This window comes from Neomonachus schauinslandi, chromosome 8, assembly GCF_002201575.2.
Source record: "Neomonachus schauinslandi chromosome 8, ASM220157v2, whole genome shotgun sequence".
Classification (NCBI taxonomy): Eukaryota; Metazoa; Chordata; class Mammalia; order Carnivora; family Phocidae; genus Neomonachus; species Neomonachus schauinslandi.
Window position 1 is genome coordinate 38254886 of NC_058410.1, and position 16071 is coordinate 38270956.

Sequence of the window (16071 nt, forward strand, 5' to 3'; positions counted from 1 at the left end):
GAAATTAACTTAATATTTTAAACAAACATTCCAGCTAGGTTACTAAGGTAACATTAATTACTTGTTCTGTTTGAGCTGATATCAATTTTTAGAATTACTATAATTTTCGGAAACTCAGCTACATTTTTTTCGGGTATGTTTTACTTGCTTTAAATTTTCAGCTCTGATTTCTACCCTCTCCTCCCCCCCACCCCAAATTTAGAGGTGACATATATTTACTAATACTGTTATTCTATTGTCTCCATCAAAATATATGCAACCTCTTCTTTAATTCTGTTGAATTACTTAAATGGCACAAGTATTTTAAAGTGCATTATTTTACTTTAAGGCTCTATTTATAATAGACACTAACACAAAACAATAAAGCTGACCACAAGAAAAATTACTTTCAATAACTGGGATAGATTTCACCTATAGATATGAAAAGATAAGCACGTAATCCAATGTGAAGACTCACATTAAGGCAAATGTGCAGTTTGCTCCTAAAATTGAAAAATAAAATGGCTTTTGGCATGATTTTTTAAAAGAAATTCATACTAAAAGAAGCATACCAATTACTCTCATTTAGGCCACTAGCTTTTTCTGTAATTGTAAATTTAACAGGCAGCCTAAAGTCTAATGTTACAAACAACTGCAATGTTTAACAAGGGAGAAGATGGATCAACGTCTTGGCAGATGTACTTGAATTTGACAAAGCTCAGGAAGGAATACCAGTGCTTTGCCCATGCCAGAGTGAGCTTTTCACCTGTCCCGTTCCTGCTCCTCTTTTGCAGTGAAGAGGAGCTAATTAGAGTTATCAGAGGAGTGGAGAAAAACCAGGTTGGGGAGAGTCACCAGGGACTGGACGAGGTGACAGGGGTCTGATGGTATTTTAGGGGACCCAGGGGTCATTTGGGTGGTAGGATTGAATGCGAAAGGCTCAGCTGGGGGCTTGGGTGTCAAGAGATGATGGGTGGCACAGGACAGGGAATTTCCAGACAGGCACAGCCAAGCAAGCACAATGAAAGAGAACAGGTTGTGATCAGATTGTGTTTAATAATCTTTGATTGTTTTCCTGTCTGTTCTACCTTTAGGATCAATAGCACCTAGCAGAAAATCAAGGTGGTGGCCACAGGTTGTTGCCTGTACCAAAAGGTTTGACCCCTCTCCTCTTCTTAGCTCCACATAGGAGTCTTAGGGAACTTCTGGGATTCGTTGTAAAAGGAATGTTTCATGTGATTTCAAATTTATGAGCATTCCAACAAACTACCAAACCTTACAAATAGTCAAATTTATTTTTTGTAGGTAATTGTGGTCATTCATAATTTCCAGCATATGCTTCCTATTTTTCACAATGGCATAATTAAGTTCCTTTGTGGTGCAACATGCATGAACATGGATAGTGTTTAAAAAAATGTGACAGACATTATCAGTTTAGCTATTTGCTTTAAATCCCTCAAATTTTAAAATGAGGCAATCCAAATATCAGTGTCCCTTACAGACATCTTGTAGACATCTCACATTATCTTAGAAACATCTCATTGCATTTTTTTTTTTATTGGAATAAGATGGACTTTCCTTTATACGTTTTGGCCACATATCTATTTGGCTAATCAAGCAAGAGGGGAAATCATCCTGCAAAAGATGCTTTTCTTTAAAAACTCCTACATAAAACTCCTACATGATCTTTCTTTTTCGCCAAGAAAAGGGTCTCAAATATAGCATCTCTATGATCTCATTCACTGAAAAAGCGTTAAAATTTTATTACAAATATCTTATAAAAAACAAATTTTGAAAGTTATGGAAATGTGTACATAAAGTGATAAAAATATATGTAAAAGATCTTCACTGATGCTTTGTAATAGAGAAGTAAAAACAATCTCGATGTCCATTCAGTAGGGACTCATTAAGTAAAGTATAGCCCCACAATGGAATATGTAGTAATTTACAAAAGAATGAGGTAAATCTATTTAAACACTTATGGAAAGGCATCTACTAATGTGTAATAAAATGAAAAATAGTCACAGGACATTAAGACTACTCTTCTATTTGTATAAAACTAATACACACGAACATATACAAACACACTTGTATATTTGCACAGTTTCTGGAAGGACATATATCAAAACATTAACAGTGGTTACCCCTAGAAAATAAGGGGTGGGGTGGAGCAGATAAATTTGTATTTTATAATTCTATATGGTTTCATTTTTTTTTAAAAGGAGTATATATTACATTTACAATAAAAAAATGACAAGCTTTGGATAGAACGATACTTATTTTATGTGTACACTTCTTTTTCTAATGTAGCTTTTAGAATTTATCCCAAAAGTTACTACTGTTTAACTTTCATTGTTGGCACTAACATATAAATAATCCTTCTTATTTTCTTCTTTCTTTTTAAGATCTTGATGACACTTAGTAAAAACATTCACAAATTATTACTTTAAGTCACCATCAGGGAAAGGCCTAATATATACCAACTTTGAAAGAGAAAAATGCATACATTAATTTAAGAAATCTATGCAACAGAAAAATGAAAAGCCTGTGCAACACTGTGTACAGTATCTCAAGCATTGATGAAAGAGCCTTCACTGATGAAAGACACCACGTTGTATCTGGAAAATTGGAACGTTTCTAAATAATATAAAAGTATCTCCAAAAGATAAGTTATTCAAAGGAAGGAATAAAAATCCCTGAGTAGATCAAAGACAAGATATGCAATAACCTAAGAAAACAGATTATCTAAGACCAGAGAGTATATTATTTAGCCAGTTGGTATATATGCATGTGGCATTTGTATTTATATGCAGCTATGGAAATATTAGATATGTGTGTATGTATATTTACATATACATATACATACACATCATACATAAGCATATCCACTAGATTTAGAATTCATCGCATTCACATATGGTCGAACTAACACCTAAGTCCAGAAAAAAATGAATTTACAAAAATTAAGCACTCTAATGACAGAATTACATGGATTTAGGATAGAAATTTTCATTCTCTTGTTTTAATACTAGAGCACATAGAATAGGCACTCAAAAATATTTGTCGGCTGGATGGATGAATGGTAAGATGAATTTGTGAAATTAGAGCGTCACTTTTCCTTGCATCGTGTTAGGTTTAGAAACAGGCCATTGTAGGATCATAAATGTCACACTCTTCTCTAACTGAATGTAGAATAGCCTAGAAACTGCAGTATAGCTAGCCTGAGTGTTATTCAGAAAGAATGGAAGTATGCTAGCTCATTATCCATGCAAGTAACCTTCATTATCATGGACTTCTTAGGTCTCATAAAAATGATAAATGTTTTTCCATTTCGGAGCCCAACAAGACAAACTATCCATGTTAATGCATGTTTTATCACAGAATTTATTACCATTCAGATAAGGCTGCTGACAGATAAATGCTACATCTATGCAGATAGTTAATTTTAAGGATTTGGAGTCAAGTGGAAACTTCAGGCTTCTTAGCGGTCTTTACTTCCGTTCTGGTGATGAACTTCCATGATGAAAACAAAGGAATAACATAGTTTAGTTGCTTGTCCTTTTCTTATTTTTAAAGACGTCTCGGTTTGGTAAAACTTCCTGAAGATATTTCCTTCATTTTTCCAAAAGTTGTTTCTATTTTAGATAAACCCATGAACACAAAAAGCTGTGTTTACAAATTACCCCATCTATAAGAAGATATCAACACGTTTGAGAGTATTTGAGCAGTAAACATAAGAAAAACCCTTCAAAACTCTATTTTTTAAAATGAAAATCTTGGGAACAGATTAAAAAAGGTAAAAAAGAGAGCGAGAAAGAGAGAGAAGAGGTAAGAGGTTGGGGTTTCTAATACTATCACAACTTGACCTAAAGCGGAATTATCTATAATTACAAGTTGATTAAAAAATTAGCAGAACAGTGATTTGTTTAAAGGCTTAAGCAGTTCTTGCTACAGCAAATTTGTTTTTTAAATTAACTAATCCTGTCTGAAGGATTTGTTCATTTAGTAAAGCACATATGCCAAAATACAAAAAATCCGAAAAGACTGAACGTTCTGGTCTTGAGAATTTCCTAAAAGCAGCCTATCAGTTTCGTCACTTAATAAAGTTTGGTGATCCTCGACGTGACATTGCACAAATTTCTTGTGTGTGTGCATGTGTGTGAAACAGAGAGAGAGAGCAAGGAATAGAAAGGGTCAACATCAAAATAGCCTGTTGTCTACATTGACTTTAATTCAGTCCATTACCAAAATATGCCCAGAAAGGAACGATCATCTTTAAATATGTCTATGAAAATATGGAAAATAGTGTAGAGGCATAGAACTTGATGAGTACAAGGTTATTGGACCTAGTTTTAACACAGATACTTATATACACATACGCTCACACCCCTGCACAGATACACTTCAGTAACTCATGATTCTTCTCATTAATTTTGTTTCACTAGTTCCCTTTTGGGCATTGAGATTTTTAACAATTATAGCATCTGAAGGATGAAGGAATTATACTGCACAGGCCACAGACAAAAACAGGTGCGTATGGTGAGCTTTTGTCTTCTGCAAAGTGGCCTTGCTAGTTTGTACAGGTGGCATGATTTCAGCTATTCACCCCACGTCTCCGAAGAGGGCCTGGAAGGAGGGTTAGGTACAAAGACCATCCAAACAACGCTCAGGAGAGGCATGCTCAGACAATTCTGAGGATAACTGGTTCTTAATGAAAATATTTTCTTCCAAGAACCAGTAAGAAGGTCAGAGTTATGATACAGATATTTATAGTCTATGAAAGTGACCATTTTTTTAAAAGCAGCAAACTGTGTAAGGAAAGGAATCAGGATACCATGGAGAGACTGCACCAGAGCCAGAGGCGTTGTGGCCTGCAGACAACCACAGGGGGACGGGACGGGACGGGACGGGACGGGACGCAGTGTTTAGCGTGCCATTCTGTGTGGCTCCTACCCGCACCAGCTTCGTTCCACGAAATCATCCGCATTTTACCAGTGCATTCCTGTCCGTGATCGCTTTCTCTGTTTTTTACAAAGGCAATAGATAGGAAATACAAATAAACCTGAGGATAAAAAAAAAGATTAAAGCTAATTAGGAGGAGAGGCATTTAGGTTTATACATTTGAAAAGTTTCCACTTTCCACTTTGCATTTTGCAGTCATTTACAAATGATCGCTACTTGGCAACGCATGCGGATGAAGATGGGGGAGACACCTACCTTATGAAATGTATTTACTTCTGTAAGATTTCATTCCGTGTTAGTTTCTGCAATTCTCTGCCCCTTTGAACAACCTCTGTGGCACCAGTTTGAATATGGAACCATGTTTTCTATCAAAATATCCAATCTTAGATTTGTCTTCTTTATTATCCCTAGTCATATCATTTGCACCCTGATAGGACACTTCGGTCTCGGGCAGGACAGCACATCACTAAGGAACACGGGCTGTCGAGCCAAACGCCAGGTTCGAGTCCCAGTTCTACCGCATCTGAGGTCCTAGTAAGCCTGATTTCCTCCACAGTAAAATGCAAATAATAACAGTACCAACTTCCTAAAGTCCTTCCTAACTACTCGTAAGAACAAATGTCAGTTACTTTACAATTCTATCCGTCCCATACATGTAAATAGAATTTGACGTATGGAAATTTATTTTATTTAGAAAAGAAAAAAGAAATCCCATCTACTATGGGGAACAGTCATCAAAGCAATCTTTATCTATAGTGTTTAATTTAAAATTCTCTAAAGCAATGGTTCTCCAAGTGTGGTCCCTGGACCGGCATCATCAGCATCACCTGGGAACTTCTCAGAACTAGAAATCCATGGGCCCTACCCCTATATGGGATCAGAAACTGAGGGTAGAAACCAGCCGCCTGTGTTTTAACCAGTCCTCAAGGTTATCCTACAGCATGCTAGAGTGTGAGAACCAGTGCTTTAAAATACCTATTTCACTATACTTGTATGAATGAAACTAAACAAATCACTCATACATTTTCTGTTTGTCAGTGCTGAAGTATGTGTTGGGTATATGTTCACACTGAAAGTATCTTTTTTACTCAGGGTCCACTTTTACTAGAACAAACCAATTATACAAGGGTATACCAGACCTTTTTCCTTTACGTTCCAACCTAAACTCAGAATTGGAAAATTTGAGTTCTAGTCCTTTTGACTCTCTCATTAAAATACTAGTTGTATTAACTTTGGTATTAAAAGGGAATTAATAATGTTTTATAAGATACATGAATCAAAGTCTTCATAGACTGCAAAAGTGTCACACAAATACATCCTATATGAAACACACTCCTCCGAATCTATACATCATATGCTGTTTGCTTACCTAAAGCAAGCATGGAACTGATATGTCCACTTAGTAACTGACTCATATTATTACATTTACACTCATATTCTCCTATGGCACTCAGAAAATTCTAATCTCAGATATGTTAAGTGTTTCTTACCGATTACAACTGCTATGGCCCCTAGTGCTAATCCCAAGACCAGGATTAGAGGTGCAACGAATAATTTTCCAGCTAGAAAACAAAAGGCAAAACCATTTAGAGTCTTAAAACTAATTTATCAAACAATTTCAGCAATGTTTCTTAATACCGCAGTGTATATTGTTTTTTAAGAAGTCTGGTTATAATTAAGGCAATATTTCTCTTAGGAAATGGATCAGGTGTAGAACAAATATACTTATGTAAATTCAGTAACTCCGCAGAAGTCCTGGGCACATAAGTCAAACGTCTCATAAATCATTTAAACTTCATAACCAAAAAAATTCCAAAGTTACAGGTCACTTTATTCTATCAGGACCATTCATCTTTGTGCTTTTCCTTTAAATATCTTTCATTTTTCAAGATTCTGAAAGATTAACAAAGGAGTGACACATTCAGAGTTGGTAGGAGAAAATCTAATTAGCTCACAAAATGGAAAGCTAGTAGGTGCTACAGAGGATTACATCCAAGCCCACATCTGAAAAACTGATTTACTTACTTCCTGGGTCCAAAGAAAATTAATAATATGAACACCTGGCAGACTGAACTACAACTGGGATGCTTAAATATTGTTAGAGGGGTGCCTGGGTGGCTCAGTCTGTTAAGCATCCGACTCTTGGTTTCAGCTCAGGTCGTGATCTCAGGGTCCTGGGACCGATCCCTGCATCCCACTCTGCACTCAGTGGGGAATCTGCTTGAGGATTCTCTCTCTCTCCTCCCCCACCCCAATTCATGCTCTCTCTCTCAAATAAATAAATAGTATCTTTAAAAATAGAAATAAATTAATAAATATTGTTAGAGAAAATTACCAATTACCAATAAACACAGTATATTTAAGGTTATTCAAATGAATCACTTTAATAAATTCAGAGGAAAAAACTGATGTTGCCAGAGGGGAGGGGCGGGGTGGTAAGGGCAAAATGGGCAAAGGGGAGAGGGCAATATAGGTTTCCAGTTATGGGATGAATTAAGTCACAGGGATAAAAGGCACAGTATAGGGCATATAGTTGGTGATATTGCAATAGCAGTGTATGGGGACAGATGGCAACTACACTTGTGGTGAGCACAGCGTAAGGTACAAAGAAACTGAATCACTGTGTAGTACACCTCAAACTAATGTAACATTGTGTGTCAACTAGAGTTAAAAAAAAAAAAACAAAACGCAAATTGGAAGGTCTGCATTGGTCTCATGGAAAAAATAAGATAAAATGTGAGAAAAACAAAAGGAAGCACTTATAAGAAAGCTAAGTGCTGGTCAGGTTGCCAAAGGATGGCATCAACTAGCACTTTTTTCCTAAATAAATAGCTGAGCAGCGATTATAGTTAAGTGCTAGTTTCATGTAAACAGGGCACGGAGTTCACAGTCAGAATTCCACTCACTTTGAAAGGCACTAGCAGACACGGAAAGAGGGTGGTAGTTAATACCTTGTTGTGATACAGTAACCTGGACCTTAAGGCATGTGACACGGCTGTACAATTCAAACACAAAAAGAGGTGAGAATGAATGGAGGGGCTTTGCCATTTAAGGATAAACCAGAGACACTACTTTACAAATTAAGGGCAGTAATTTGGAATAAGCAATTACATAAAAAACCCAGAAATATAATGCTGCCATTTATTGGAAGTTTGTCAGAAAAATATTAACTTTTTTATGTTTAAGGAATGGTTTTTGGAACCATGACCAGACAGATAGAAAATACAGCTTTTAATATCTAATTTAAAAAGAAGACTATTTAACGGACTCATGTCTAACCATGGGTTTTGTTTATATTTTTTGCCAGTGACAGAATCCAATTTAAGCAGCATGAAATCTTACTGAACAATGACATTTTCTACATTCTTAAAGCTATGCTTAATAGTTTAGAATATATTGGCCTGCATATTTTATTTTTATTTTTTAAAAATATTTATTTATTTATTTTGGAGAGAGAGAGAGAGAGAGTGAGCAGGGGGGAGGGCAGTTATTTATTTATTTTGGAGAGAGAGAGAGAGAGTGAGCAGGGGGGAGGGCAGAGAGAGAGGGAGATAAGCAGACTCCCTGCTGAGTGGGGAGCCCACCTCGGGGCTCCATCCCAGGACCCTGAGATCAGGACCTGAGCCAAAACCAAGAGCTGGACACTAACCCGACTGAGCCCACAGGTGCCCTTGGCCAGCATATTTTAAAAGAATCTGTTCTTTCCTATACCCATGGTTCAGTATATTCATTCATGTTTTCTTTTTAAATAATTAATATATTTTCATAATAACAATGAAACATGATTGCAAAGTAATAGCACTGATTTTTTCCCCCAAAATATCACAGAGCTTGAAGAACCAATGTGCTCTTTCTTTGGGAAGTAATAAACTTATTTCGATCATGTAATCAATGTTTAATACATGTTTAATTTTACTTTTGAAACTGTTTTGAGGAATTAAGCACACCTCTCATAATCATCCTCACATAATCTCACATCCTCACATAATCTAATCCTAGATTATTAACAATTCATTTAAAATACTATTCTCAGTAGCTGAAATAATATTCTATTATACCCATATATATTATTTAAATATTTAAATAATTTAAATATTTAAATATTCATGTGCTTACTTTTTTGTTCCTTTTTTTTTTGCTATTTTAAAATATACCTGCAAATAAACCACTGTCAGCCTAGATTTGTCATATTTTAAAATGTCCTTCACTTTACTATCCAATTTCTTTGCAAAAGAATTGCACAAAATTTCTAATTCATTCAGTAGTGTATGAAAGTCCAGCATTGAGTATTAACAAGAAAAACTGCTAATCAGTAATTTTAAAAAATCTTTTTTTTAACTTACACTTCTTTGCCTACTAAGAGCATTGAACATTTTAAAAAATGTTTATTGGCTACTTGTATTTCCTCAATTCTGGTTCCAGACTTCATCTTTTTAAAAAAATTGGATATTTATTTTTGGAGGAGGCTCTATTGCTTTTGTTCATATAAATTATCTGCCACCTAGAAATCAGTTAAAGACCTATATTTTCTTTACTATTATACACTTTAACTTAATACTTTGAGCATTTGTATATAATGATATGAGAATTCAGTACTTTTTCTCAGTCCCTTTTATTCCCAATGCCATTCATTGAATAATCTGCCTACTCCCACCAGAGAGACAGCCCCATGTCAGAGGCTGCTAAACTCATTCTCAAATCTCTGTTCTCCCTTATTCTTTAGGAGCAGAACCTCTGATCCACAGCTGGGCACATGGTCACATGGAATGCAACCATGTTTCCCATCCTCCAGCTGTGAGAGCAGAGCAGGCCCTTTCTCTGCCTCTTCCAAGGACGCCTGGAGGCTGCAACCCCAAATGGAGGGAGCAAACTGGATTACATCACACAAAGACAAAGGCTGGGAGGGCTCTGCTATCATCCACCTTCTCTTTTATATGGCAGGGAGAAGCTAGGTTTGTGACTTACATAGTCATTCCTTTTCCAAGCTTTTGGGTGGCTGGGAGAGGTATGGGCCGCCCTATTTGGAGCTAGGATCCAACAGAAGTTGGAAGCAGCTGTACTGGAGGCGGGAAAGCAGGTGTGGGAGCGAGAGCTTTTCTGAAAGCCAGATGCCCCCTACTTTGTCAGGTCTGTCCGGACACACATGGGCGTGCACACACAGTAGAAAATAGGCCCCAAACAAAACCATTTACAGAAAACTGACCATAAAATAAAATTTTAAATAAAAACAGAAAAGACTGTGCAGAAAAGATACTTCTCTGCTGACAATGTTCACTGGCTGTGCATTTTACAGGCTGTTAAATAACTCAATTCTATCTTATGACCCGAGAAGAGGATTCTAGTGGCCTCTAGGCAAATGAGAGGACCCAAAGAGAATGCATCTAAAATACTACTGGACAAATAGGGCAAGAGATAACTTCCCTTATTTAAGAATGATTAAACTAAATAACAGAAAACAAAAATAAAAGATTATTAAAATAAAAAATGGAAGGAAACACCTTGCCACAAAATGTCACTGAAGTAGGAAAAAAACCTAGTAATACAGAAAATATAAGAATTTTGTGTTTTTTGGTGGCTCTCTGTATATACAGATTTACAAATAGGTTACAGCTCAAAACTTCATTTGCAATTTAGTATCTTCATGGTAGTAATGTTGTAAATAGGGGTTAGATTCCCTAGCTATCCCTCCAAAGTCTATTTAACTAATAGGTAAATATTGGGTATACAATTATAATACATACAAGCAAATAAACAACAAATACATATATTACAAGCAAGTAAAGAGGAAAACACTGAAAATCATTAAAACCAATCTTGACTATATTGAATGCTATTGGTTGTGAACAATTACATTTAATTAAAGCTCAATAAGGATATTTCATAGAGATCATACAAGATTTTAGAAAACGACGGCACTGGTTTCCATGTTAAAATGAATTTTAAAATATATGTTCTAGTTTTACCTAATAGAAATGTGCCATTAGCACCAGCTTTGTTCTGATTAGCCATGGTATGATTCTAGTAAGGTGAGGGGTTTACAATAGTAATGAAGTGATGGAGGCTTAAGGCGAGATAAAAAGAGATTTTCATGAGGTAACTAGGCAAAAGTCGGTAGCAAAGGGGAAATGTGGAAGACGTTAAAAAGTATTGTACATCCATGAGAAAGACTCTCAGAGAAGGAAATATTGGAGTTTCGTGTAATGAAAAAGAGAGGAAGAAACCTCACAGTGGACACATTCCAGAGAAGTAGGGAGCCATTGGAAGAAGCAGTATGAGGTCAGAAGAACACTGTATCACACAAAGGTGGCGGCCTCAGGCCAGAGGAGGAATCTGGGTTTATGTTTGTGTATGTGTATATGAGACCGTGTGTTGTTGAGGACAAAGAAGAGGGTAAAAACTCAATCCAAAAAGGCATTTCATTTGGATACTTAAACTTGGGTTTGTAGGCAATGAGGGCATTTGATACTCATTTCATTAACTGTTAGCTATTAATATTAATAACACAATAGAAAATACATACAATGGCCTCAACTCTACAGATACAATAAGACTCCAGTACAGGGATATTTATTTATTTTATTTTTAAATTTTTATTTATTTATTTATTTTGGTGGGGGGGCGGGAGAGAGAGACTGCATGTGCTGGAGAGCAGGGAGGGGGAACAGAGGGAGAGGGAGAGAGAGAGTCCTAAGCAGGCTCCATGCTCAACACTCAGTGAGAGCCTGAGGCAGGGCTCCATCTCACCACCCTGAGCCAAAATCAAGAGCCTGAGGTTTAACCGACTGAGCCACCCTGGGGCTCCATAAGGATTCTCAAAAACTGTATTACACGTACTCTATGAATGAATAGAGTATATGTGTATGACCTGTTGCTGGCACTGTCAATAGAAAAATAAATGTGACGTCCCTCTCATCAAGTGGCTTAAATAAGGTTTCAGAAATTTAAAAGATGAATTTACATTTCTGCAGTATAATAAATAACTTTTTTTTTTTAATCTGCTTGCTCATATAAGTTGTGTCCTGCTAACAAATTTAAATTTCCATTCTAAACTCAAAAGTAAAGAAAATATCTTCCTCCTGTTTTTAGGTAAAGTCCCCACTGGAATACCTGACAGGTGCTCAGAATTATCATGGCTAATACATTTGAGTTCTCTTATCACCGCTTACTTCCCAGAAAACATCCCTATAAATCATGTCGGATACTCACCACAGACCGACCCTCGCACTAATCTCCTTAGATGAGGTCTCTCTGGGAGGTAGCGATATTTGCAGCCAAATATACTGAGGTTTGATGTGTGGTCTCCAAAGAAACGGAGCTGGCGGTATCTTTCCCCACATCGATAACAAAAATTAGTGTTACATTGTGAGCAGGTCATATGGTCACATCCTTCAGTTCTCTGGATGTGGATCTGTATCAGTGACAGAGGAAAAGACAAGGAAAAGTTATTATAATTTTTTAAAACGTGAAATCTGGCAAGTGTTATCGAACAAACAAGTTTCACCAAAACAAAAGTCTTACATAGCATTCTTGTGGCTGCCAGTTTACTTATAATCACACTGTGCAAGATTGTGTTTGTATCAAATACTTTAACATGTGTAAAGCTCCATAACATTTCAGGTACTCAAGCTGTTGGCTTATTTTGACCAACATGTAAACAGACACATCCCAAAGAAAACTCACTTATCTCTCTAGACATACACCTAACTCAGTGGTTAGGAGGCAATTTAAAATGCTGTGAAAGTATATTTTGTTTATGCCATGATCAGCAAGAACGAGGTGATTTGAGGAATGAGAAGAGATGAAGAATATTCCTTAAAGGAAAGGATTATGCAAAGCTCTGTGTGCATAAATAAGAAGGCACAGAAATCTTTCTTTAAAAAAAAAAAAGATTTTACTTTTAAGTAAACTGTACACCCAACATGGGGGCTCAAACTCACAACCCTGAGATCAAGAGTCACATGCTCTATGGACTGAACCAACCAGGCACCTTGAGTAGGAGTCTTTCTTTGAGGAAGGAAATGATAGTAACTCTAAGTGTATTCACAGTACCATTTCAGTTTCCAACTCTAATGTCATTTGCAAGTATGTTTCCAGGACTGTTTATATAACCCCTTCTGTTAAACTCAGCGCCTTCCTCTATTGTTGCAGTCAAGTTACATGTAAATACAGCTTTGCCCAGAATGTAACAAGGATTGTACTCCGATAGTCTACCAGGTACCCAGCATAGGGGTCACTGTCTCAAGCACTGAGGCCATGTTACAATAAAGATATTATTCCTTGAGATATAATTGGATACTTGGCTCAGAATCCTATGGACACTCTATATAAATTGGGGCCATCTTTCATTCAAGTACATGCACCCTTTGTTAGGTGAATAACCATGAAAGAGAACTTAACATTACTTCATAAAAAAAGAAAAAGATTTGGTTACAATGTCTAACCCTTATGTGGTTAAAACAGGATCACCAGAAACAGGATCATCACTACAGAGTAGGCATTTGTTATATTCAAGTCACATCCCACTCATTCTTGTTTATTTATATATTTATATTTATATATTAGTTCTTTGCTTAGAAAATTTATTTAAAATATCCCTAATACCATTCTGATTATTATAAATTTCTACTCCTGACTTTGCTTTGAGATGAGTGTGTCAGAAAGTGTTTTAAAGTAATTGGGAACTTCACAATTAACATGTAAGTCACACCCACCACTGGTTGCCTCTTTTCAGTGAAGCCGTGGCTACAGTCCACAACTTTACACAGTTTTTAAAAAGTAAATTCTATACCCAGCATGGGGCTTAAACTCACGACCCCGAGTTCAAGAGTTACATGCTCTACCGCCTGAGCCAGCCAGGTGCCCCAACTTTACACATTTCATTTGAAATCCTACTCTCCTCCCCCTGATACAAAAGGTAGTTCCCTGAACTTCTGCAGTAAGTACAGTTATATGTTTATATTTTTCAAAAACTTCTCAATGATTATGGAAATGAGATCAAATCATCCAGGAAAGAGAGAAGATATATAATGTGAAAAGAGAAATTTCAAAGTTAGGAGATAAAGAAAGTTATCCATTACAAAATATAATCTTATTTCATAGTTTTTGAAAATAAAAATTTTGAAATTGCTGACTTCAAATCATATGCAGTATTTCAGCTTTAGTGATTCAATAACCAAAATTCTGAACTTCAATTTAAAAGAACATGAATTTTTAGAAGGACTTCTGAGGGTGCTTTTAAAATAACAATACATAGTAATCATAGTAATGGTGAACATTTCATTTGATAATACACATATTTGTGAATCCATCCTCTACCCATCTATCCATCCATCTACCTACCTACCTACCATCCATCTATTCACCTACCTATGTACCTACGTACCATCCATCCACCCATCTGCCTATCTACCTATTACCTACTATCTCCATTCATCTACCTGTTTACCTACCCACCATCCATCCATCCATCCATCCGCCTACTTACCTACCTACCATCTATCCAACCACCTACCTACCTATCTACCTATCGGAGAGCTTCTAGGCGAGGATAACAATTTTGAAGAAGTAATAACTAAATGAAGGGCAGCACATTACAGGCAGCACAATGACTGGACATAACAGGCATTTACTAAATGATAACTGAATGTACTAAGAAAGCAAAGTGTACTAAGTGGTTGGCAGGACATTCGGTATTGAAAATCATTAGGCTGATTATAGGTTAAATGTCCATTCCATCCCAGTGGCTGATTCTTGGCAGGTAAGCTTTAGCTCCTAGGCAGGTTGAAAAAATCCGGGCTTTGACTTCATGAAGCCCTGTGTTTGAATTCTGGCTCCACAAGCTGTATAAAAAAGAGGTTACTTCTTGCTTCAATTTAGATAATATTACTTACATGAGAATAAAAATGTGATTATATATATATATATACACACAGTGCCTAACCTATTGTTTGGCACATACTGAGTCAGATCAATATAATATTGATTCCATCTATCCCTTCCCCTTTACCCACCCAAAAATGTGAGAAATCAAATGCCTGATCAATGTAACTGCACACCTCTGATTGCTGGGTGGTCCCCATTCTTATGTTTTCATATGGGTAATTTTTAGGTTGATGCTAAACTGGAGAGTACCTTCCTAGATAGGCAAGGATAGTTTGTAGTCAGGTGCATACTAGCATCTCTGGTCCAGGGTTATTGAAAAATCCTTATTGGTCAATAGAAGCGGAACTTGCTTTCCCTGCTATTGGCCACTTCATCTTTTTAAATTACATTATTTTTTTTCTTTTACCTGACAGTCCAGTAAGAGTGAATCCAGATTTTGTGGGACCTGAAGATTATCTAATTTGAGGGACCCTCCTAAAGGAGAAGAATGTAAATTACAAATACAGTTGACCCTTGAACAACATGAGGGTTAGGGGCACTGACCCCCTTGCAGTAAAAACTCTGCCTATAACTTTTGACTCCCCCCAAATTTACTAATAGCCTACTGTTGATCAAAAGCCTTACCGATAACATAGTCGATTAACACTTATTTTGTGTATTTTATGTATTATATGCTGTATTCTTATAATATAGTAAGTTAGTGAAAAGAAAATGTTATTAAGAAAATCATAAGGAATGGGGCACCTGGGTGGCTCAGTCGGTTTAGCATCTGCCTTCAGCTCAGGTCATGATCCCAGGGTCCTGGGATTGAGCCCCATGTCGGGCTCCCTGCTCAGCGGGGAGTCTGCTTCTCTCTCTCCTCCCCGCTTGTGCTCTCTCTCGCTATCTCTGTCAGTATCTGTCTCTCTCTCTCTCAAATAAATAAATAAAATCTTTAAAAAATAAAAAAAGAAAATCATAAGAAAGAGAAAATATATTTATGGTGAATCTGCACAGTTCAAACCTATATTGTTCAAGAGCCAACTGCACAAGTTAGATACAAGGCTTAAGAAGGGACTTTTACAGGTGAGGGTCTCCAAGGCTTAAGCTCTTTAGCTTCCTGATAATTTCTTGCCTAGTCCAGCACTTCCCCTCTTGTGCCTGTTTCTGTGAACGATTCTGAAGAACGATTCCTGTCACCACAACCATTTCATAGTCATGGCCTTCAGTAATAATAGAGGCTAAGGTTCTAGTGGACCCTTGAACTAT

General features: G+C 36.6%; 1 protein-coding gene across 1 annotated transcript in view; it reads right to left on the reverse strand.

The window, feature by feature from the left end:
* Positions 1-4703: 4703 nt before the first annotated feature.
* RNF217 (ring finger protein 217) overlaps positions 4704-16071 on the reverse strand; it is a 131831-nt gene continuing 120463 nt past the window's right edge. The window contains exons 4-6 of the mRNA XM_021693386.1: positions 12148-12349; positions 6432-6503; positions 4704-5041 (exon numbers count right to left, since the gene is read on the reverse strand). Of these exons, the coding sequence (XP_021549061.1) occupies positions 4968-5041; positions 6432-6503; positions 12148-12349 (348 nt within the window). The 3' untranslated portion in view covers positions 4704-4967. The remainder of the gene's footprint in view (positions 5042-6431; positions 6504-12147; positions 12350-16071) is intronic.